The 23,476-nt window shown below is 53.4% G+C and overlaps 1 protein-coding gene across 2 annotated transcripts in view; it reads right to left on the bottom strand.

Annotated features, from left to right (window-relative positions):
- Positions 1-12,454: 12,454 nt before the first annotated feature.
- The window catches only part of MAPKAPK2 (MAPK activated protein kinase 2), a 44,689-nt gene continuing 33,667 nt past the window's right edge, over positions 12,455-23,476 (bottom strand). The window contains exons 2-10 of one of the 2 annotated variants that reach the window (XM_053909098.1): positions 17,745-17,884; positions 17,482-17,555; positions 17,124-17,203; positions 16,513-16,639; positions 15,821-15,896; positions 15,288-15,412; positions 14,879-14,964; positions 14,679-14,759; positions 12,455-14,186 (exon numbers count right to left, since the gene is read on the bottom strand). In XM_053909098.1, coding sequence (XP_053765073.1) covers positions 14,043-14,186; positions 14,679-14,759; positions 14,879-14,964; positions 15,288-15,412; positions 15,821-15,896; positions 16,513-16,639; positions 17,124-17,203; positions 17,482-17,555; positions 17,745-17,884 — 933 coding nt within the window. In that variant the 3' untranslated portion in view covers positions 12,455-14,042. The remainder of the gene's footprint in view (positions 14,187-14,678; positions 14,760-14,878; positions 14,965-15,287; positions 15,413-15,820; positions 15,897-16,512; positions 16,640-17,123; positions 17,204-17,481; positions 17,556-17,744; positions 17,885-23,476) is intronic. The other variant, XM_019421467.2, reaches the window with a different exon arrangement.

Below are 23,476 nucleotides of genomic sequence, written 5' to 3'. Positions count from 1 at the left end.
CTCTTCTCTTGAGGCAGAAAGGAAAATAACCAGTCTTCTTCTTTTTTTTCTTTTCTTCTTAGATTTCCCCAAAGCTACTTAGGATATTGGAATTAATTAGACAGAATTATTAGAGTCAGCTTTATCATAGGCACATTAGTTAAGATAACACTAGCTGCTGTAACAGATCAACCCTGAAATCTCAGTGACTTAACAGAAGTTTATTTCTCACTCATGGAGAGAATGCATCTGGAGAGGGTAGCAGTGAGGTACAGGCAAGAATTCTGCTTCACCTTCTCTCATGCTGATGGAGGTTCTGCGTTATAGTCACTCCTGAGACAGGATGGATTCCCCTCCCAACAAAATGCGGTTCAGATGCCAAGACTGGTGATGCCACACGCACACACACACACACACACACACACACACACATTCCAGGAGGGTATGGAAAGGTTTATTACTCACATAATGAGGCTTTCTTGGAGGGAGGAGGGCTGGTTCCAACAATGGCTTGAGCAAAAGCAGGGAGGGGCTACTGGTGTGGGGTTCATGGTCGTTACATGATGGGACTTGAGTAAGGATTCCCGGGTGCAGGCTGAGACTTGTGTGGTTTGAACTTCCGGTGAGTGCCACAGGAGGGGGCGCTCAAACTTCCCTTTCAGTTTTGAGGGGCAGAAAGGGAAAAGGGGAGTAGCGGGCTTGAGAGCCGTGAGCAGACATCAAAAATGGAGTCAAACTCTTAATTACACTTTGGGGCCCTCAGCTCCTGGATACGGCCGGAAGACAAGGGACAAAGATATACGGGAGGTTTTAATAGGTCAGGCCTGAGAATGGTGGCCCTTTCTCTTCGGCCACATTCCACTGATTAGAACCAAGTCACAAAGGAGCTGGAGACACTGGTAGCTACTCCCCAGCAACAAATATGGAAGGTGCAAAAACCTTTAGTGAATAGCTTGCCTTTTCTGCCAAGCACCAATGGATCCAGATTTGTGGGGCCCAAAGCTTGAATAATTTAGAGGTTGTCTTTAAGAAAAAATAAATTAGACGGGGTGCCTGGCTGGCTCAATCAGTTAAGCATCCGACTCTGGGTTTCGACTCAGGTCACGATCTCACGGTTTGTGGGTTCGAGCCCTGCGTCGGGTTCTGCACTGACAGCAGGGAGCCTACTTGGAATTCTCTGTCTCTCCCTCTCTCTGCCCCTCCTCTGCTTGTGCTTTTTCTCTCTCTCTCTCTCAAAATAGATAAATGAACATTTTTTAAAAAGAAAAAATACACTAGAGGTTCGAGATGTCAAATTAAAAAGTAGATTTTGCAAGTCGGGACACAGAAGCTGGGCTTCACCAGCTTCACTAGGTAAAGGTCTCTCGTTGCAAGTCATGGGGCAATTCTCAGAAGGCCACACTGGCCACTCCCCAGGGTCACCCAGCCGGGAGCCAAAGGGAAGGGGCGTGGTTTCTGGTATGTGGTTGTTACACAGTTACAGTGCTACAGAGGGAGTAAACTCAGCGCTGGTGACTCCAGCTCCAGAGTTCATAGACTAGTCCAGAGCCTTTGAAAACAGTGCCAATGTGCTGTGAGAACTGGGGAAGAGAATATCGTTACAAATTTGCTATTAGCAGAAACAGCTAAAATGTTACCTCTTTGTGACCTTAAGAAATTACATCCCCTTGGGTTTTGCTCTATATGTAGCTCTTCAGGGGTCTGGGGGCAGGGATACTTTTTAAGCAAAAGGTTTGTTAGGGGTGAAGCACCAAAAATATGATTTGGTGTTCCATGATTCAGCAAGTTTGAGAAACACCAGTATCCCTTTGCAGAGCTCCCGCCTAGAGATTTCTGTGTTTCAGAGATGCCCCCCGAATGTCCATCACTCAGCCTGCTTTCTGACTTGCCTGGGTGAGGGCATGGGATGGAAACCGGAGAAGAGCTAGGACCCCATAAAAATCATGACATACCACTTCCCCTGTAGGCTCCAGGAGCAAGGGACACGTCCCCGTGCCTGTGATAAGGCTGTGCCCCTGGACGGCACTCAGAACAGGTCCTTGCCAACACATGCGTGCAAGTGTCTAGACAGCGGCAGCCCTTTACAAGTCTGGGTTTCAGCTCTACTCAGCTCCCCCGGGTAGGATCTCCTGGCGACACACATTCTACACTCCTCTCCTTACTTTCTCATTTTTCTTTTCTTCTTTCTTTGACTTTCTCATGTATTTTTCTCCAGCTATAGTGTACTGCACTGAATGCAATTTTGGAAGCTTCTACTTGGGGAAGAGTGGCTAAAAATAAAACACTAAAAACACAAACAAGTCATAAAGCGAAATAACCAACATTTGTTTAAAGGCTGTCATCGCCAAGTCTAGACAGAAGCCGGGTCATTAAAAGGATTTCTCAGGGCATGTTTTAGTCCCCAGCTTCATCCATCCACTCAGCCAGCATTTCCTGAGCTCGTTGTATGGGTCGACTCCCCAACCGGGACTGGGGATCGTGCCTCCATGAGTCCACCCTACTCCAAGGGCGCAGGGCTCTCAGCTTGTCCCCTCCGGGCTGCGCAAGGTTATGGGCAATTTGCAGCAGCCTCTGCTCAAGCCTGCTGGGGACACCGGGTTGAGGAATGAGACGGGTTGGAATGGTTAGTGCGGTTACTGCCACAGGACCCACTGAGGGCAGAACAAGAGGAAATGGGTTGAAACAGCAGCAGCAGGGATCTGGGTTTGACAGAGGGAAGGCTTCCCCTTTATCAGGGAAGGAGACGCTGTCTCAGGTGACGGGGGAGTCCCAAGCATCAAGGTGCCCGGCTCTGTCCTCCAGGAGGCCTTGCCTGGGTCTCAGAGCTCTGGGGACCGGTCCTGCCCCGAGCACGTGCTGCGGCGGTGGCCACGCCCTCTGGAACTTACTCATACACAGCCTGCTGCCACCGTGCACGGAACCGCCAAGTCAGGCAGGCAGAGGCTGGGTCTCCTGTGTCTTCCTTCTCTGCGAGGAGTACTGGATGCTGCTAGGTTCCCACCAACATCTCACAAGCATCTGAGGGCCTACTGTGTGCCAGGCACCGGCGATGAGTCCGCGAATAAAGCAGACTCAGATCTCTGCGCCCGTGGAGCTTAGGTTCCGCTGGCGATAAATAAGTTCCACAGGTTTCTAGAAGGGGATCAGATCTTTGGGGGGGAAAACCTGAAGTAGGATAGCATTTGGTGTGTACATTCTATTTCAATTAAAACGACTCAAAATGTAAGGCCACAGAGGGGAGTAGAGAAGAAGAGTGAGGGGTGGGGTATAGGAGGAAAGACTATAGTTTTAAATAGAGCAGTAAGGCTAGAGGCATCATAGAAAAAGTGATACACAGAACATAAAGGAAATGAATTGTGCAGATATCTGAAGGAGGAGTGTTCCATCTTGGGGGCATGGGGACAGGGGGGAATGGCCTATGTGGCGCTGCCCTTCCAGGTCCATGAATGCTGTAGGCTTCTAAATTTGGCCTCAGTTGCTTTCACTGCCTCCTCTTTGCCTCTGGGAAGTGTCCCAACAGGCTACATTGGGGTCCTATATCACAAGAGATTGTTTACGAGGTACTTAAGCTGACCTCAGTTTACAAATCTATAAAATGGGAATAATAATACCACTAACCGTATAGGGTTGTTGGAGGTCAGAATTCAGAAGAAAAGAGGGATGTCTGGGTGGCTCAGTCGGTGAAGTGTCCAACTTCGGCTTAGGTCATGATCTCATGGTTCCTGAGTTCGAGCCCCTCAGGCTCTGTGCTGACAACTTGGAGCCTGGAACCTGCTTTGGATTCTGTGTCTCCTCTCTCTCTCTCTGTCCCTCCCCTGCCCACACTCGTCTCTCTCTCTCGCTCTCTCTCTCTCTCTCCCTCTCCCTCTCTCAAAAATAAACACTTAAAAAAAAAGGGAAAGAGAAGGGACAGTCCACAAAGGGGACCAGAGGTCTCTGAACAGGACTGAGCAGTGTCTTCACCTGGTTTACATTTGCTATGTGCCGGGAACTGGGCTAAGGGTTTCCACTGATTAGCTGGTTAACTGTCACAGAAGCGCCGTGATGGAGATGCTCTCCTGCCACCATTTGCTAATGGGGGTGGAGGCTCACAGAAGTCGGTGGCCTCAGCCCGCACGCAGAAGGGGCGCAACGTGGTCTGGGCCTACAGGAGTGCAGGGCTCCAGCCTACCCCACCCGGCAAGCCTGACCCACATCACTGCAACTGGGTCTTTTCTGCAAGAGTGAGCAGGGAGGACCGGGTTCAGAAACCCAGACTAGAGATAACGGCTCTCACGTTTCCTCCCAATCAGCCCTGATCTCTGCGGCCTCCTGTGAGGGGGTATGACCCAGTGGTTTTCTTCGCCAAATTCTTATGAGAATAATACCGCTGAAATCGGGGGCCTGATTAATTTTGGCAACTGTGGGAGGGGAGAGAAGGTACACATTCTTAGAACCGGGGCGAGGCTGGGCTGGCGGGCCCCACTTTCGGCACATTCTAGATGCCATGGGCTTGGGAGTTTCGAGAGAAACCCTGTGAGTCACCCTCACTTCCCATGGCCCCTGTTTCACTTGAAGGCACACTGCCTTCCCATCATCACCCCGCGGCCCCCAACTCTGCCGGCCACTAACGCCCTCCAGTGACACACCCAGCTACTCCCTGTCCCAGCGTGAGTGGGGGTCCTCTCTGCTAGGTCACAGAGCCACAAACCCACTGGCCCAAACATCCCTGCAGCAGCCGATACAGCAGCCTCCCGGGTCAACCCAAAGCCACGCAGTGTAGGTCACCTTTACTCTCCTCTAGTTAAAATCAATCCACTCACACCAATGATACAATAACAGGACTACGACCTGCGATAGAGGGTAACAATGAGTGCTAACTATGTGCCAGGCATCATTTCCATGAGGTAAGTGATATCATGGTGTTAGTCTGGGTCCTCTGAGAAGGAGCTGCGAGAATGAGATTGAACGTGCAAGGGGTTTGCTTAGGAGAAATGTATTCATGAGACAAAAACATGGGGGGAGCCTGGCCAAGCTGGGAGAGCCATCAGACGATGGCTGACCCCAAGGAGGAGCAAAGGAGAGGAAGTTGGATGTGCGGTCTAAAGAAGTTTCCCCAGAGTTGCCAGAGAATCCTCAAACCAAAACCAGCCATCACTAGAGTCCCGGTTTCCCCAGGAACTGGGGTACCTTGGCCTCCCTGCTGGGCCCAGTCATGGCTGGGGCAGATGGAGGGAAACATGGCCTGAGCATAGATGCAACAGTGGATTTCAGAGCACAGCAGCTGGGGCCCTTCGGTTGGTTATGCTGTAATTGGAGGACCATGAGGCCCATCCTCATAACGAATACGTATTGTTTTAAGTATTATTAAGGACTTTTGTGGAGTGCCGCAATTATTATCCCCATTGTACTGGTTGATAAACTGAGGCTCCATAAAGTCAAGTCACCTGAACATACTTTGAACCCAGTTTAGTTAACTCCAAAGCTCTCTCCTGCACAGTGTGCATCTGAGCTATTGACCACCGCATCCCAAACCTGATTCCCCAGACTCCATAATCAGTGGAGGGCTGGGCACACCATGAGTGTCCCATAAAGGTTTCTGGGGGTAATATGGTTGAGCTCTTGCCTAGTAAGAAAAACTGCTTGCAAGTCTCCTGTGTCTGCCCCAACACCTAGAACCCTGAGCCTGAGTCACCTTCTTCAGCATGTGCCTTTGTCCCTAACCAGAGAGAGCCCTCTCCTGGAAGCTCCCGTGGCACTCAGGGCCTCGCTTACGGCACCTGCCAGTCTGCCTTGTGTCAAAGTCATTCGCACACCGTCATCTCCACGGTGTTCCCACCAGGGGCTTCCCAGTCTGGGGAGCCGATCAAGTAACGTGCTCAAGACCAAACACCAGCTGAGTAAGGCTGCACCTCAGATTTGTTTTTGAGGCATTCTGCCTGCACACCCAAAATAGATGCAAATATCTGTAACTGGGCGAGCAGAGCCACCGATGTGGGGAGAGGCTGAAGGAATCCCCCTTGCCCCGCCGCATCTGATTCTTCCAGTTGTCCACAGTGCAGCCGAGGGTATATATCTATGTTTTGGGAAGTGCTTCAAATACCCTCTTAATCTCAGCTGACTTATTCTATCCCCAGATTGCCCCACTGCTGACAGCAAAGTCATTCATGGCCCTGTCATTCAGCAAGCAACATGCAAAATGCATTGATTCATAAATTGACAGTGTCTTTTTGGGAATGCCTACCAAAACATAAAATGTCCGTATCCTTTGACCTAACTTGCACTTCTGGGAATTTATCCTACAGAAACCCTCACACATGTGCACAGAGATGTTGTACAAGAGGTTTGCAACATTAATACTAATAGTTTAAAAAAAAAAAAGGCAACAAATGAAACGTCTGCCCACCATCAGCAGATAGTTAAATAAATTGTGGCTTATCTCTACTATGGCATACTCTATAGGTGTCGTAAGGGTTCTGGGGCCCCTGGCTGGCTCAGTTGGTAGAGCACACGACCCTTGATCTTGAGACTGTGAGTTTTAGCTCCACATTGGGTGTAGAGATTACTCAAAAAGTAAAGAAAGAAAACTTTAAAATATTGGAAAAAAAAAAAAAGAAAGAATTCGATGGTTCTGAGTCCAGCCTCACTAAGGTAGGCTAAGTTTAAAAAGCAAGCTGCATGTTAATTAATAGGGATGAAAAAGCTCTGGAGACGGGATGTACAACAATGTGAATATACTTAATGCTATTTAACTCGACACTTAAAAAGCGGTGGAGATGGGGTATTTTATGGTACGGGTATTTCACAATTTTTTTAAAAAAAAAAGCGAGTTGTAGAACATACCTAATGATTCCATGTGCCCTTGTGATAGCCCTCAAAGAAATTCCTCATCTGTGTTTATAAGGATATATATGTATGTAGATAGATTAATAGAAATTTTGGGAAGGCTGGATAAAATCAAAATCAAACCGAGCTGTTGAATGAAGTTATTTCTGGAGAGGGAGCTGGCGTGGTTGGGTGGGGAGAGAGGTTGTAACCAACTTTCACATTTCACTCTGAATGCATACACAATTACACGTGCATGTAATTTCTTTGCTGTTCGAATTACTAAAATTACTTGTGTTGATCGTTCTGTGGATGCATTCATCCACCCGACAGATCCCCAGCACCTATGTGGGGTCAGCTGCCGTTTTCAGAACTTGGAATAAGCAGGTCAGGCTGATTTCTCATCCTTTACTCTTCCTTGCAGACTGGCTCAGAGAATGGCCTGTCCCCTCCTGCCTTCAGCCCCGGTGGGGCGGCTGTGGGTGCAGCCAATAGGGTCAGAGTCTCACTATGAATGAGGACCATTACTTAGAAGAGGTTTCTGACCTGAAAAGGGAGATAGCTGAGTGCCAGAAAACCATAGGCCCTTCTGGGTCTTACTGCAAAAAACCAGGTCTCCCTGTACCACAGGCTGTAGGCACACCTAAACCGAGGTCTGGGGCTCAGACTTAGAGGAGATCGTGGTTTCTTTGAAAAGCAAACCTCTGACTGGTGTATTTGGAACCACAGGTCTCCAAATCAGAGTGGGAGGGCTGGGAGAACTCGGCTCATTCTGAAACTTGAGGCCTCATAGCCCCTGGAGGCTGGAGTTCTTTGAGGAACAAGATCCCCCAGCTGCCTGGACTGAGGAAGGACTGCGAGTACGTTTCACTCGCTCTCAGACACCAGCGGCCTCAGCTCTCCACCGGCTTGGACTTGGGCCAGAGCCACCCAACCCCGGGGACTCATTTGCATAACCTCTGTAGATAACTGTGCATCTCGGGGCCCCAGAAACGCCGCTCTCCCAGGATCCGGAAGGTTAAGACCGGTATTTGGTCACACTGAGCCAGAGGGACTGAAACAGAACCCAGGGGGAGGACAAGGCTCCTGGAGGGGGAGAGTGAAGGGGGAAAGCCAGTCCAGCATTTCCCTTGCAAATCCTGGCAGAGGTGTCGCGAGGAGTAGGAAACTTCACTGTCCCACGGAGCAAGAAAGTTATGCAAACAAATGCATTTGCATGGCAGCCCAGGCCCCTAAAAAACGACTTACCACACACAGGTTCCGACAGCCCAGCCCCACTCACCCCTCCCCACCTGAGATCCTGCAGGCTTCACAGCCAAGACTTCCTGGCCAGAGGCTCTGGGTAGTCGTTTTCCCCCAGAGCAACAAATATGCGCCCCCCCCCCCCCCCCCAGAGGGTGGTTGTACATTCCGAGGTAACCCTAGGTTTGTGATGTTGGTGTGTGAAAAACAAAAAGTGTGGAAGCTTAGGTACATTAAAATTGGAGCTCTGGCTTTTTAGTGACAGAGAGGAGCAAGGAAACCCTCGACAACCACTGCTCCCAGTTTCCCAAGAGGGGCCCCCAATTACAAGCCACATTAGCCTGTTTTTATAACGACTTGTAAAATGGGTAACTAAAAATGATCTAAGTTTAAGGCTTCTTTAAAAGTTAATGGAGAACAGAGGGGAAATCCCAGTGGGGCTCTGTTCCCAAATTCTGGTTTGGGGGAAGCAACCACAGTAAATGAGAGGAATCCAAGTTGGAGGGGCGCGGAAGAGAAAAGGGGCAGAAAAACGCCGAGGGGGGAGGAAATCAGACTTCCCCCGCAGACAGACCGGTGGGGGTCAAAGGTCAAGCTGCAGTGGTACTCAGACCAAAAGACGGAAGGAAGGGGTGAACCTAGACTCAGAGAAGGAAAGATGTGGCTCTTGCCGAGACCAGAGTGGAAATCTGATGGGAAAATCTACCCTCGTGCTCTTCCCTCGTGGTTTATGGTCAAACCTGTCCTCCCACAGCGAGCTCCAAGGGCATTTCAGAGGAGGCGCGCCAGGGTCTCTCCCAGAAAAGCTCCACAACCACCTGTCCACGAGGGCTGGATACACGTCTAACGCATCTATATCTCCCCGAAGTCCTGAGCACTGGGCCTGGCATGTAGCAGGTGCTCCAGAGGGGTTGAGTCGGAAGGTGGCGCCTTAACTTTGGGAGCATGGGGAGTCCTCTCCAAGAGTGGTTGAGCCGAGGAGGCCAAAAGTACAGGCCACCCCCTTGTCCACCCACGGATAGAGCCCCTACTTCTCAAAGTCCTGGCAAGGCCACATGCGATCGTCACGTGCCTCAGTGGGGGTAGGACTGATACTGTCCCCAGGATAGGCAGAGGTGAGGGCTTTGCCCGCAGGACAAGGATTCAGGGTGTGCTTCACCTGACCTCACTCATCCCTCCAGTGCCAAAACTTTTGGGGGTGCTGAAAGGCTGTCCCGGGGCCACCTGGGCTCAGATGATGACCGCCCTCACTGTCTGGGACAGTTTTGAATGGATAGATTCAGACCCCAAAGTATGTGTCCAGGCCAGTGGATGCAGAGAAAGGACAAAACAAGGCCTCCTAAGGTTGCATACTGAGTAGGACCTGCGTCCTACACGTGGTTTTTCCCAAAGCACAGTGCATAAGAGTGTGTGCCTGGGTATTTAGCGATTCAGGGCGTTGGGTGCTCTCTTCACACTGGTCTGAGTGCAGGGAGGGGAAAGGTAGATGAATTTGCCAGAAGGCTCCCCCAGAGCTGGAGCTTGGTACTCCTTCTGAAGAGTAGCTACTTCCAAACTTGGCCATTTCCCGCCCCGCCCCTGGGGTGGCTGAGCCCCTAACTGTGGGCTTCAAGAGTCAAAGGCAGGAAGGGGCTGTATTCCTGGGGCCCAGGGCACAGAGGCTGCCCCCCAAGGTTGCTCCCACACCCACTGGGGCCCAGCTGGGGAGTGCCCAGCAGGTTTGTTTACATTTACCTGTGGAGGGCGGGCACTTTCCCCAGCCTCACCAACCCCATCCTCCTCCCCTGAATAACTGAATTTCCTTCACACCCTGAGCAGGCACTACCCACTCGTCACTCACAGCCCTCCACAGCACTTCCTGTCTCCAACCAAGTCAAAGGAAACCCCCAAATTTACTGTTATTGTTTACCAAACCAACTGCCTCCTCAGCCCAAGGCACACACATCCTCGAGCTGAGGGCGGGATAGACCCAGCCTAGACCAGTGACCCTGCTCCAAACCTAGAGCTCCCTGTGTCCTCTGGACGGTGGGATCCATAAAGGCCACCTAGTGCCTTACGAAGCATTAAAATCCGTGATCTCATTAAATTCCTCACAGTAGCCCCAGGGCACAGGCACGTCACCCCCATTTCATACAAAAGGAAACAATTCCACTCAGTGGAAGGGAACCCAGTCTCGCTCTTGGCTCCCCCGCCCCACTTTCTTATCAAGAAACTTGGGGGAGGGGGGCAGTATTCGGTTTCATTTGTTCTTTGCAAGGAACTCTAAACTTGGAAGCTGGAGTCACAGGTGGGATTCGCCACTGCTTCGTTGTGAGGTCTCGGGGGAGAGTCATTTTACTCTGTGAGGCTGCGTTTCCTCAGGTAAATTGGAGACTAGTCCTTAGACCCTCTTTACATCTTACAGCACTTGAGGGCATTCGGGAATCACACCGCTCTGTCTTTTGCACCCCAGAAGGCCAGCATTTGTCATTAGACCAAAGTTCCCTTTCCCATCCCACCTGGGAGTTTAGCAGGAGTCGCAGAGCCACCCGTGTGTGGGTCAGGGGCATGGGGAGGAGTGCAAAGGTATGGCCAGGCCCCATGCATGAAGCCGGGCCCCTCGGGGCCCTTCACCCCACCCATCCTCCCTGAACACCAACTCCATGCTGGGTGGTCTCTGGCCACAAGCATCCTGAGCCGGGCTGACCCAGACAGAAGTGGCAGCAAACACGAGTGTCAACGTGTGGGGACAAGAGGATGAGAAAGCTGTGGGACAGGCCTCTGTGGCAAAGCAGGTGCCTTGCAGATGCCACATCCTGATCCTTGGACCTAAGAACCCTGCAGATAGAATTAAGGTTAAGAGCCTTGTGATGGGGAGATTATCCGGGATGATCTGGGTAGGCTCAGTCTCATCACACAGGTCAGTAAGAGTGCAGGTCAAAGCGGGGACAACAGAAGCATCGGAGGGATGTGATGTCGCTGGCTTTGAAGAAGGGAGAAAAAAGTCACTAGCCAAGGAACGCAGAAGCCTTTTGAAGCTGGAAAAGGCAAGGCAATGGAATCTTCTAGAGTCTCCAGAAAGGAATACAGCTGTGCTGAGACCTTGATTCTATCCCAGTGAGACCCTATCGAACCAGTGACCTGTAAGATATTACATCTGTGCCATTTTAAGCCATGGAATGCATCAAGGACTCAACAGAAAAGGGATACGGCCTCCAAAGACAATGGAGCTCTGACCATGCCCTTGTGCCCTCTCACCCTGGTTCCCCTCCTATCTGCCCTCGGCTCCTCTTCCCCCGAGTTCTCGTCACTTCTGACACTTGTGTCAACGCAGAGAACACAACTGGGTTTCTCTGAACACAAAAGCTCATGATGGTTCACCTGAGCGGTGGTTTCTAGAACACTGAGTGGTGTCTCAAGCTAGGAACTAGCCTCAACAATCCATTCAGGGGGTATAAAGTGGAGGTCGGGGGTCAATAGGGGCTGCCCTGCCTAAGCCCACCAGCCTGAGCAGTGGAGCTGTGATCCTGCTAATGACTGAGGGGATCAGCAGGCGCCTCCTCCAGCCACAGTCAGGTGTGAGGATGGAAAACACCCGCCCCAGGCCTTTGGATCCGGAGTTCTAGTCCAAACCAGGTAGCCGTGTGAGCTCCAGTACATTCTTGCGCCCTCAGTCAGTTCCCTCATCGTGAAGCAGGGGTAACCACCCTGCCCTGCGTTTCTCCCCAGTCAGCTCTGAGGACCACATGAGAAAATGTGAAGTTAACTACTCGGGTGCACTATTTTTCCTTTCCTTTCCTGAAAGAGCAATGGGGTCAGTAGACCAGTTTCTACCTTAGGCCCTACTGCAAGCCAACCCGTGGTGTGACCCCAAACATCCCACCTCTGGGCCTTGCTAGTTTCATCCGTGAACTGGCGGAAATTGGGTCCTGTGAACACGGAGGGCTCTTCCAGGTCACTGTAGAGTATTTTGGTTTAAGCCTAACCCCTATCGCCCCCTGCTGGAACTTTCAGGAACTACACCAACCTGCTCCCCTGGTCTCTCCCAGGGTTTGAAACCAGTTCCTCCCATCCCAGGCCAGCAGGGCCCCTCAGGCTGAGGAGGCCAGCACCTGGCTAAACAGGTCAAAGATTCAAGTACTGAGAAACAGCTTCACTCCTGATTCAGTATTTGGCAAAAGAGCATGGGCCCCCCACCCCTTATTGCCACCCCACGCTGCTATAAAGGACAGCAGCATTCATGCCCCTACACCAGACACATCCTGGCCAGACCCTGGACGGGACAGGTGCTGGCTCCCACTCACCCCGGAGGCCCTCCTGTCCTCTCCCCTGCCAGGACACCCAGAGTCTGCCCTCCCAACATACAGAACCATCTCCATCTGTGGGAGGAAGAGAAATGGGGGGAGTGGGGTAGAAGGGCTGAGTCCCATGAAGGAAGAGCAAGGAAACCTTTCAACTATTAAATCTGTTTAGTAAAGACAGTTTCGCTCATACAAAACATCAATAGTTTACAACAATCTGAGTGCTGGACACACCATCAGAGACAGGGAGGCGCTGCAGGCCCTCCGAGAAGGGCCTTCCCCTGTGCCCAGAGAAGAGCCAGGGGGCTCCTCCACCACCTTGCCCCTGAGGGAGATGAAAGCTGAAGGATTACAGCCCTGAAGACCATGGCACAGAGGACGTCTCCCCAGGTTGCTCATTAACACTGGGGGAGGGCCCTCCCCACCCTCCCCTCACTGGCCTGGATACGTGAAGCTGAGCTGTTTGGGGTAGGGAAAGTGGCCAGTGGGGACGGGGCGGGGGGGGCAGAGCCGGGACATCTTTGGTGTGAAGGATCCCCCCCCTCAACACACAACAGCACTTGAGTGGTGTTGCCTTTGCCCGCATGGGGTGGCTCGCCAATGCCTCCAGAGCCCAGGAGAGAGACAGCAGAACGCAGAAGCTGTGTATCACTTCTAGACTGCCCAGGCTCACCCACGCGGGCAGAGGGAGGCCTGTTAAGAAGTGGCTAAAAATGTAGGAAAACTAAACAAGAATGGGTTAAGAATGGCAGGAAGGAGAAGTGGAGAGGCCACTTGGAAGCTAAGCGCCTCAGAGGACGAGGACCAGCACTAACTAGGGAGCAGGGGGTGAGGACGGGGGGTGGTCCAGTCTTCCTGATTGTTGTGCCAGTGCCTAAGTCACTCCTCTCTGCCTCCCAGAACCGGCTAACGGGCAGGCCACGGAGGGCCTGGCCCAGAATCTGGATAGGCTTCTCAGGCACTTTGGCAGACCCGACATGGGCACGGCAGGCCCAGGGAGGGTGAAGGCTCTTGAGCCACAGCAGGGCCCCTCCCTCTGCAGCCCTGCCTGCCCCTGGCCCCTCAAATGCAGTCCCAGACACAGATCTGGGCACACATACACATGTGCACACACACACACACACACACACACACACACACACACACACTCACACACACACACTCACACTCGCCTCTGTGCGTCTGGCACACGTCTGAGGGCTCCAGCGGAGGTGGGTGGCATCCCAGCCCCGGCCCTGCATGGCTTTGAGCTTCCAGAATGCCTCGGCCAGCAGGGACCTCAGGCTGTAGTGGGGAAGGAGAGGGCAGTGGGACCACACAGCGACACTCCCTAGAACAGTTTCCACAAATACCCTTTAACAAACCCCAAACCCTTGCACGTCCAGAGGAAGGGGTTTGGGGAACAGGAGGGCAGAGTGGGGCAAGGAACAATAAAAGAAGTTTCATAAAAATTCTAAGTCAAATTACTGACAGAATTGCAAAATGAGCACGGGTTCAAGAGCATCTTGCTCCCTTCTCTCTCCACGCCACCCCCAACCTCCCGGCCTCCCCGTCTCTGAGGTGGCCGTTCGTTTGGAACCAAAGGCAGGATTCAGCCTCTGATGGGGCTCCGGACTCCATGCCGCCGAGGAGGAGGGGAGGCGGAAACGGGACAGTTCTGTGTCTCTTCGTTTAAAAAATATATCCAGGTCGAGAGTTATTGCTTGCCCTGCCGTGCAGTGGGATGGGCTCAGAGGCTCAGTGAGCGAGGGCCGCGGCCTCCAGGGCCCGAGCTTTCTTCCGCCTCTTCAGAAGGAGAGGATTGGATGCATCTTCAATCTTTTTTATCTTGATCTGCTCGTAGTCGACGCGCATTGTGGCCAAGGCACTGGTCATCTCCTCCTGGGGAGGGGAGGGTTTCACCGAGGGGGAGACACGGGAGACAAGAGACACGAGGGCAGGGGGAGGGCGACGGGAGGTGGGCGCAGAGAGGACAGGCTGCTTAGTTAGTGGGTCCAGGGCCGAGAGCGGCCTGGGCCCCGGCGTGGGTCACCGGAGCCTGGCCACGGCATCCTGCTGCTCTCCCCGAGCCCTCCAACGACCCCGCAGGAAGGCAAGAAGAGGACCAGGAGTCCCGTGAGCTCCAGCCTGTCACTAGCTGCGTGACCCTGAGTAGTAGCCTTTGGGGTCCCTTTAGTGAGCGGTGGGCTTAGCGGGAATAAAAGCAGAGTCCCCGGCCTGCAGCCTGGCCGGGGAAGTGGCCCAGAGTCACTGCTCTTGTTCTAACACAGATCCCCGGGGTGAGCGAGCGCAGACCCAAACTCCCCCCACCCACGCCTGGGCACCCCTGGCGAGCCGCCTCCCCCAGCCCCTCGCAGCCAGGGCTTCCCTCACCTTGACATCCTCCCACCGCTCCTTGTCCTCCTTCAGGACCCGGCTGGTGTGCAGTGGGGTCTGAGGGACCTTTGTGGATTGCTGATGGGGAGAAAAGGAATTTAAGCGACAGCCTGGGGTGGGGCACAGTGGTGGCCGAACCCTCACCCTGAGGGACGGTTCCCATGGACCCAGGTCTCTCCGGCCTCTACCAGGCTTACCATGATCCAGGGGTGGTTCATAAACTCCGTGATGGTCATCCTCTGCGTGGGCTCTGTTTTCAGCAGGTTCCGGATAAGCATCTTCACTGGGGGGAGGGGCGGGGGACAGAGACAGTTCAGGGGCCACTCTCCCTCTTCTGCCTCTTCCCAAAGTTTGCGAGGTGAACCCAGATTCGGGGGTGGGGGTGTTGCATGGAGGCAGACTGCCCAAGGAGCTGCTGAGGGCATGACGCCTATACCACCTGATAGGTTACGTGTGGCCCCACGGCCCTGGCCCTGCGTCAGGCCCTTCACACAGACAGGATGTACCCAGCGGGCACAAGCACAGGTACAGACCCGCTGCCACACCACCCCCACGAGCGGGACACCTACATGCACACACGCGCACGTGCCAGCCTGGGGTCTTTACCTTCCTCTGACACTTCGGACCATTCTGGGTTGGGAAATTCATACTGGCCCATTCGGATGCGAGTCTTCATGCCCGGAGAGATGGCAAGACCATGGTTGGAGTAGAAGGGGGGATACCCACACAGCCTAAACCACGACGCAGGAAGAGAGGGATAGCGCTGGTATTACGTAGGGGGCCTTGCACCAGGAACAGGCTGAGAAACGGGCTTCTTCTGGTCAAGGTCACAGAGAAATTGGAACTCATTGATTTGGGCACTACGTATGAAGTCATGACCAGGGCCCAGAACTCCAGCATGCGGAGTATCTAAAGCACATTTTCCTGCCCATTTATCAGTTTATAACCACCACTTGGCTACCAGAATCCAATAAGCATTGAGAGAAGGAGACATGCCGGGGATTCCCAGGGAAACCCCATCCAGAAGGGGACGCTGACCTTCGCTCCTTCCTCTTGTCCCAGAGAGGTATAGGCCTCCTTCCACCCCACTGCCCCAGCCCAGCACCCCCCACCCCCCACGCCCTCCCTGGCACACTCACAGGATGTACATGATGACACCCAAGGACCACATGTCACAGGACTTGTCATACTTCTCTGGACCCAGCACTTCCGGAGCTGCAAACCAAAGGTCCCTGTGGGTGGGTCTGGCCCTTGGAGCACTGTGCTATCTCCCATTTCTCTGTGGAACATGTTCTCCCTCCCAGCCCTTCAGCCCCTCATGATGGTCCTGGAGCTGGGGGTGGGAGGGGGGGGAGCAGCCATCACCCAGTGCTGGGATTGGGGATGGGGAACAGACCCTCCTCCAAGAGGAGCCCTGGGGCTAGGGTCTTGAGACCGAAACAATTCCTGAACTGAACAGCCTTGTCAACTCACGCTGTCCATTTAATTCGACAAACACGTTCGGAGAGTTTATTCTGTGCCAGTCAGCTGGGGCCCCAGAACCAAATCTGTGTCCCAGACTCCACTGGGAATCTGATGGCAAGGACCGACCTTCTTGGGGAAATTACACGTGGGCACAAAATCCTGCCTATACTCTCAGAAAATTTCCCATAATGCCTCAACCCCAGCTTCACTCTGACGAGCCCTACTTGTGGTCAGGTCACATCAGAACCAGCTCTGGAAAGGGTCAGGGGACATGATTCTCCCAGGACCGGTGGCACCGAGAGCTGGAGGGAGGGTGTGAGAGCAGCCCTGGGGACAGATGGGCGCCCCAGGCCTCCTTGGGACTTACCCACATAGTACGGCGTATAACAAGGAGTGGTCAAAGAATTGTGGCTGGTGGTTTCCTTGGCAAAGCCAAAATCGGTGAGTTTCAGAATGGCATTGGGCCTTTTGGAGGTGTATAGGAGATTCTCAGGCTACAGAGAGAGAGAGAGAGAGAGAGACAGAGAAACAGCAACTCTGCTGAGCCTCTGAGGGGCTATGAGAATCAGAAGGGTGACGTTCCTGTCTTCCCTTCTCCATTCAACAGTCATCAACAATCAGGCGGGTACACACGACCAGGGGTCTGCCTTCTGAGAACTTACAGCGTGCTTGGAGACAGGAGACTAACACAGACAACCACGAGCAAACACCACAGGGACACAGAAACCAAAGGTGAGGACCACAGGGCTGGGCACAGCCACAGGCGGCTTTGCTCCTGGGTTTGGGGGTGTGCCCAGAGCGGGCAGGCCCCGTGGGGCAGAGAATGGCACCCTGCCCTACTGTGCCCTCAGGAGCCAGGCAGCAAGGCTGCAGGACACTCCTGGGAAGGACAAACCTTCCCAGGGTCACCGCGGTCCCACGGCCGCGGCCCTCCGCGACACTCAGTCAGGGGGAGGGGTGGCAATAAACGGCTGGTACCTTGACATCCCGATGGGCAATGTTGATTGAGTGCAGATACTGGATGGCCTCACCGATGCTCTTCATGATTTCTGACGCTTCTGTAGCCGTGAGAGGTGGGAGAGAGAAAGAAGGTCACAAGATGCATTGTCGGGCTTGAAACCCCGCCCCCCGCCCCCCAGTGCAGCCCCAGACTCCCTAAGTCCACCACCCACCCTAGAAACCAAGAAATGGGGAGCGGTCACGTTTCAGCTGTGGATGCCAGCCTCGGCAACAAGCTGGAGGAGGCCGTGGGCCTCGGCATCTCTCCTAGAGAGCAGGCACTGCAGAGGCCCCCTTCCCACACCCCTGCCTGCCAAGGCCCGTCCCCACAACAGACCCTTTCTACCTCTTTCTGTGAACGCTTGGTCTCCCCGGTCCTGGATTCGGCTAAAGAGCTCTCCGCCATCCAGACTGAAACAAAGCCACAGTCAGATCCGACGGGTACAAATTCCCACCACCCCTCCCCACCGCCCGCCAAAAGAAATGAAGCATTTATGTCTGAAGCTATGGGTCCAGGCCTGGGCAGTGCCTGGAGGGTGAGGGGCATGAGTAGAGGCAGGGACAGGCTGGGCAAGGGGCAGAATGGGCACGGGTGCATACCATTCCATGACAATGAGCAGGCACTTCCTCCCCGCGTACAGGTTCTCATAGACATCGACGATCCGCACGATGTGTGGGCACTGGGAAGCCCTCCAGTGCAGCTCGACCTCCCGGCGGGCCTTGGGGCAGTCCTGAAGCATCTGCAAGCCAAACGGCCACCTGTGTCACTGCACTGTCTCTGCAGGAGGACGGCTGGCTGTCGCCCCGGGTAGGCCTATTCCAAGGCCGTGGCCCGGGTGCCCACGGACATCCACGCTGGTTCGTCAGGAACTCCCTGCCACTCCCATCTGGTCCCCTGCCAGCTCCCGTGGCATTTTCTCCGGCCCCTCCCCCTAAATCCTGACTTGGAGCTCTGCAGCTCCCTTATCTGCTCTGAAAGAAACCTTAAGATGACCTCCATGGGGCCTTGACAACTACACCGAAATCAGCCCATGGACCATTTTATCCAGGTGGGCCCTTCCTAGCCATGGGCATGGAGTCTTTTCTAGAAGGCAGGCAGCAGTCGGGCACTGGGAGACAGGGGTTAGTAAAGGAGGCATGAGGAGAAAGACAGGCAGAAGAAAATTAATACAATCATAGAAAGGGGCCTGGAGAAAGGAAAGACTCCAGAATCAGTAAGAAAAGGGACTCCCAAGATCCCTCAAAACCCAGCACATCAAATCCAGAGCAAGGTGCTTTCTACCTCTGTGACATACTTCGTTCGACCAACCGATTGCCTAGGGAGTCAGCCTGACGTGTTTCGAATGCCGCTTCTTACATGTTTGCAACCTTGAGCACATTCCTTAACTCATGAGCCTCCTCCCTGTGCCTTCTTTCCCGGACCAGGTGGCCAGGGACACTAATGGAACCTGGGGAGCTGAATCTTGATTAATCCAAGCCAGTCTCACTAATTCCTAGTCCTTTACTACTGACTAGTTTTGGAACAAGCCTAAGACCCAACGCTGGCCAAGATGAGATTTGTAAAAAATCCGCTAGAGGCCTCTTAAAGGGAGCACAAGGAACCCATGCCGTCTTTCCTGCTTGTGGCACCTGGAACGGGGACAGCCACCTTAGTGCCATACAGGAGGCCGCCTTAGAGGACAAGTCCATGCCCTGAGGAAGCAACCGGGAGAGGAGGCAACGACCTGGATGCTCGCTGACACCAAGAACCCGCCCTCAGAACCTGTTTGTGGTAAGATCAGAATCTTTCCTTACTATTTAAACGGCTTTTAAGGAGAGTTCTTTTATTGCGCAGAGCCAAAGGCACCCTGATCTATTCCTTCGCAAAATGGGGACAGAGTTGCGAGGATTGAACAACCCTGCAAAGCGCCTAGCAGAGTGCCTGGTATATGCCCGATAACCAGAGCCATGGCTTTCATTCCAGAACGTCCGCTATGCGCACAGCACAGATGCCAAAATGATTAAGACAAAGACCCGGAGAGACTTACCATCTCTGTGGGAAGTCAAGATTAGCCCTACACAGTAATTTAAGGGCGGTGGAGGCTGAGAAGGAAATGGTGAGGCAGAAGGGAGGCCATCCAGGCCGGGAAAACAGTGGGGATCAGGGCACTGACTGGGAGGGAGTGGAGTTGGAGTCGATGGGTGATGCAGCCCAAAAGCTCAGAGACCTGTTGCAAAGTGCACAAAGCTTGGAAAGAAAGATCAGATGGTCCGGATGAAGCCAGATCACAGAGGGCGGTGAAAGGCAAACACAGGAATTTCCAACAATAAAACTAGAATTCATCATGCTACGGTCTGCGATATACTAGGCCTTTTCTAACTGCACAACTGCCTTTTTTTTTTTTTTTTTTTTTTAATATAATTTATTGTCAAGTATACAGTGTGAACGGTGTGCTCTTGGTTTCGGGGGTGGATTCCCGTGATTCATCACTTACATACAACAACACCCAGTGCTCGTGTCAACAAGATGCAACTGCCATTTTATGGGATGAGGAAATTGAGGCTCGGACAAATAGCCATGTCCAGGGCTAAGTTCCTAGGGAAAGGCAGAGCCAGTGTTGGAATCTAAGCATGGTGGGTTCTAAAGCCCAAGCCTTTTCCATGACACGAGTCTTTAAAAGGAGAGCTGGAGGCTGAGACTTGTCAGTTCCGGACAGGCAAGTGCAGACTGACCTTGCAGAGGCAATCCCCAGACAGGTGTCCAGAGTTCAGTCTCCTAAGGAGCAAGCAGGAGGCAAGTTTCCTGTGGGGTCACACTGCCACCTCGTGGCCATCTGGGGATACTGCACATGTTCTGAGTTCCGCCACCTTCAACTTTAATTCATTTGGATGGACCAGGAAAAAAGCTTACTTTCCTTCCCCATGCTCTAAGGAAAGCAGGAGGAGGTACTGACCAATTTCATTTGCATGTAATTCAACTCAGTAAGCACTTACTGGGTCCCACATTGTGTTGAACGTCAAGACGTAACAGAAGAGTCCCAATCTGAAAGAATTCAAGCTGGGGCGGGAGGAATCAGGGTACTAGGGGACATAGACACAGAAAATACTTATGAGCCAGTGAGCTAATGTGCTATATGGGTGGTAAGTTCAAATGGTTCAGAAGCAAAAGTTCTCAGAACAGCCAAATAGGAAAGACCTCTCTCGCCCCCTACAGGTGCATAGATGACTATGAGACCCAGAAAAGAAGAAGTAAAGTTGACAGATTTACTCAGAGGCAACTCGAGGTCATGGATTTACAATCAGGAGGGTCTTGCGTGCGGGTCTGGAATTTGTCAATTTCTGGTTGCATTACCTGGGACAGGTCATTACGTTTCTAAGCCTGTTCTGCATCTGTGAAGTGAGGGGGTAACACTTGGCTGGCCCCCTTCCTCACAGAGCCATTGTAAGCATCTCATGAAATAGTCTTGCTAAGAGTGCTTTGTTATCAGGAAGGCACTCATCACTGTAAACAGTGGCGTAACTGCCACAGCACAGGGACTCTCTCCATCACCTCTGAGTTGGGGCTGGAGCCCGCGGACGTCACCAGCAAGACCGTAGGCAGGGCTGGCGTTTGCGGCCCAGTGACCACAACCTGGAAACCAGCTCCGGGCTCTGACCAACCAGAGCTGTGCCAGGCGGGGACACACCAATGCCCAAACCCAAGTGCGTGTTCCCTGGCCCCCCCGCGAACTCAGAGCTGGCGCTCCAACCTGAGACGGGTTAGACCACGTGGCAGAAGAGCATGTGCGGTCAGGAGGCCTGGGTTCACATCCCACCTCCAGGCCCACATATAACGCTTCGCCTGGTAGACGAGCCAGACGGACCCACTACAACACGCTGGCCTCAGGAGCCACGCGCACCTCACTTCCCAGCTCTGCGCTTCCTCGCGCGGTCCGCTAAGCCAACCTCCTTCTCTGCAAGGGGTTTCCTCATCTGTAAAGCGGGATTAGATTCAGCGAAACAAATAAACCGGAAAGAGTCGTATGTTTAAGTTCTACAAGAAACATAATAAGAATTTCCCATGGAGACTGGTGCCTGGCCTCCAGGTACGTGTTTATCAGAAATCCCTGGAGGGATACGAAAACCAACAAGCATCGAAGGCAAGACCTTCGACTGGGTCAGGTGGGCAAGTGGGCTGATGTGGTGGGGGAAGAGCCTGAAGAGCCAAAGAGGCTTTGCAGACAGCTGTGGGGTGTGGACAGCCAGCAGGGAGGACATGAGAAGCGAGCTAAGTAAAGAACAGCGGTGGGGGTTGTGGCAGACGGGGCGGGGCGGGCGGGGGGTGGGTGCATGAGCCCCTAGCCAGAGGAGAGTCAGAGAGAGAAACAGGATTCCCGTAGTGCTGCCAGGGGCCACCAACAGGTTCAACCAGAAGCCAACAGAGTCACCTAGGAAAGGCTCACTCCTCTGGCCCGACAAAGACAGTGGAGGCCAAAGGGCCCAGGTCTCCAGCTCTCAGGGCTCCAGACCAGATTGGAGGAAGGAAGGAAGGAAGGGTCTTCTCACCAAGAAGCCACAACACACAAAGCCTGCAAGGGTTTATGAAATATTTTAAGCCCACACTAAGCGTGGAGCAGATGCTGTGACTTGTCTCCACCCCCTGCTCTGCACGCCGCGTCTGAAATTCTCTCGCACTGTAGAAAAGGTTAATGATTGCGTGTGCAATAGACAAGGCCACCCACTAAGTGTGGCAAGGGCCAGGGACAAGGCCACAGAGCCCACTGCCTGGGGCGGAACCTCTAGGATGACAGTGGCAACGAGGGAGACGTGGCAGCTTTTCCCCAAACCCTGTTTCGAGCCTCAGTTTGCCGGAAGCTCTGGGACGAGGAATGGGGCCCCTGATGCTGGTTGCTTATGGTCCCCCTTATCTCCCCAGTCACCAAATCTTCCATTGTGGGGCCACAGGAAAAGGCTCAGGAGTGGTCAGCATCCTAAACCGGGCTGAGGCAGAGAAATGGGAAGTAACAGAGCCCAGGGCCTGAAGCATGGTTCACCAGCAAAGCAGGTACGAGGACTGGAGGGGAAGGAACGAGCTGCAGGCCCCAAGGGATCATCCCCTTCACAGGCTCCAACATCTGCCAGGTGCGTGACCTTGTGGAAGTTTTTAATCCTTTTGGACTTAAAAGGGGGTAATAACAGGACTCGCCTGTATTAAATGAGGTAACGTATGTAAGTTACTAAGAGCAGTGCAGGGCACACAGTGAGCAGCGCATTCGCGTTTGCTATTATCATTCTGCCCCCACTTCCCACCCAGGTCGTTTCAGGGTCCCACCGGGGTGGGCAGCTGGGATCCCGCTCACGCCCACCTGGTTTACGGCGTTATTAATAGCTCCAGGCACCGGGCGGAGGGGGACCCAGAACACTGGAAGGGAGGCGGTCTTTGGCATCCCAGCTCTGAGCTCTTCCTCTCCCTCCCTACGCCACCCAGACCAACCGGACAGCTGGGGGCGGGTGCACCCGTAATGAGAGGAGGAAGACATCCCTTCCCAAGACTGACCGGGAGCCAAGAGTCTGAGTCAGGCACTGCGTGTGTCCACAAGTGTGTGGGGTGTCGTTAAAACCAGACCTCCTCCGTCACTCGCAGCAGGAGGTCAAGGGAAAAGGCCCCGTGTGCCGTGCACCCGCCCTCCTCCTGGACTACAGGGCGGTGCTGAGCTGGCGCTCTGAGGCACAGAGGGAAAGAGGAGGTCATGGGCAGGAGGCTGCTGTGAGTCCCAGAGAACACTCCAGCAGAGAGCGGGATCCCCAGGGAGCAGGGGGAAGGGAGCCCCTGTCCTCCGGGGTGCTCTGTGCTAAGCGGGTGCTAAGGACTCCAAACGTGGAACCCTCGTACCCAACTGGGAGGGCGCATCCCACTTTACTAATGAGAGAACTCAGGCTCAGAGAAGCCAAGCAATCCATTTAAGGTCTCCCAGCAGTTGCCTGTGGCAGGGCTGGGATGCGGTGCCTGTTCTCACTGCTCCTGAAGCCCCTTTTCCACCGCCCCGTGGTAGGGCAAAGGCACAAAATCTGCCAAGACTGTCCACAAATCAACGCCAAAAGTGGGGGCCCGAACGTACGAACCCTTTGATCCTGAAATCCCACTTAGAGAATTTGACCCAAAGCTACTATCCTAGAAGGAGCCTTAAGGTATGTCCCGGGTCAGTGACATCAACCGGAAACAGCTAACGAAGGCCCAGCGATAAGCAAAGTTGCTTTTGTTTAGAAGTGTGTTTACCTATACAATCTGTAATCGTTACTGCAATGTTGGAACTGAATGTTTCGTCAGTAAGGGAGTCCTGTGTGTTAGATTCTCAGTCACCATCGGTCACTGT

This window comes from Panthera pardus, unplaced genomic scaffold, assembly GCF_024362965.1.
Source record: "Panthera pardus isolate Hobbes unplaced genomic scaffold, ASM2436296v1 HiC_scaffold_21, whole genome shotgun sequence".
NCBI lineage: Eukaryota > Metazoa > Chordata > Mammalia > Carnivora > Felidae > Panthera > Panthera pardus.
This window is presented reverse-complemented; position numbering and strand designations above follow the sequence as displayed.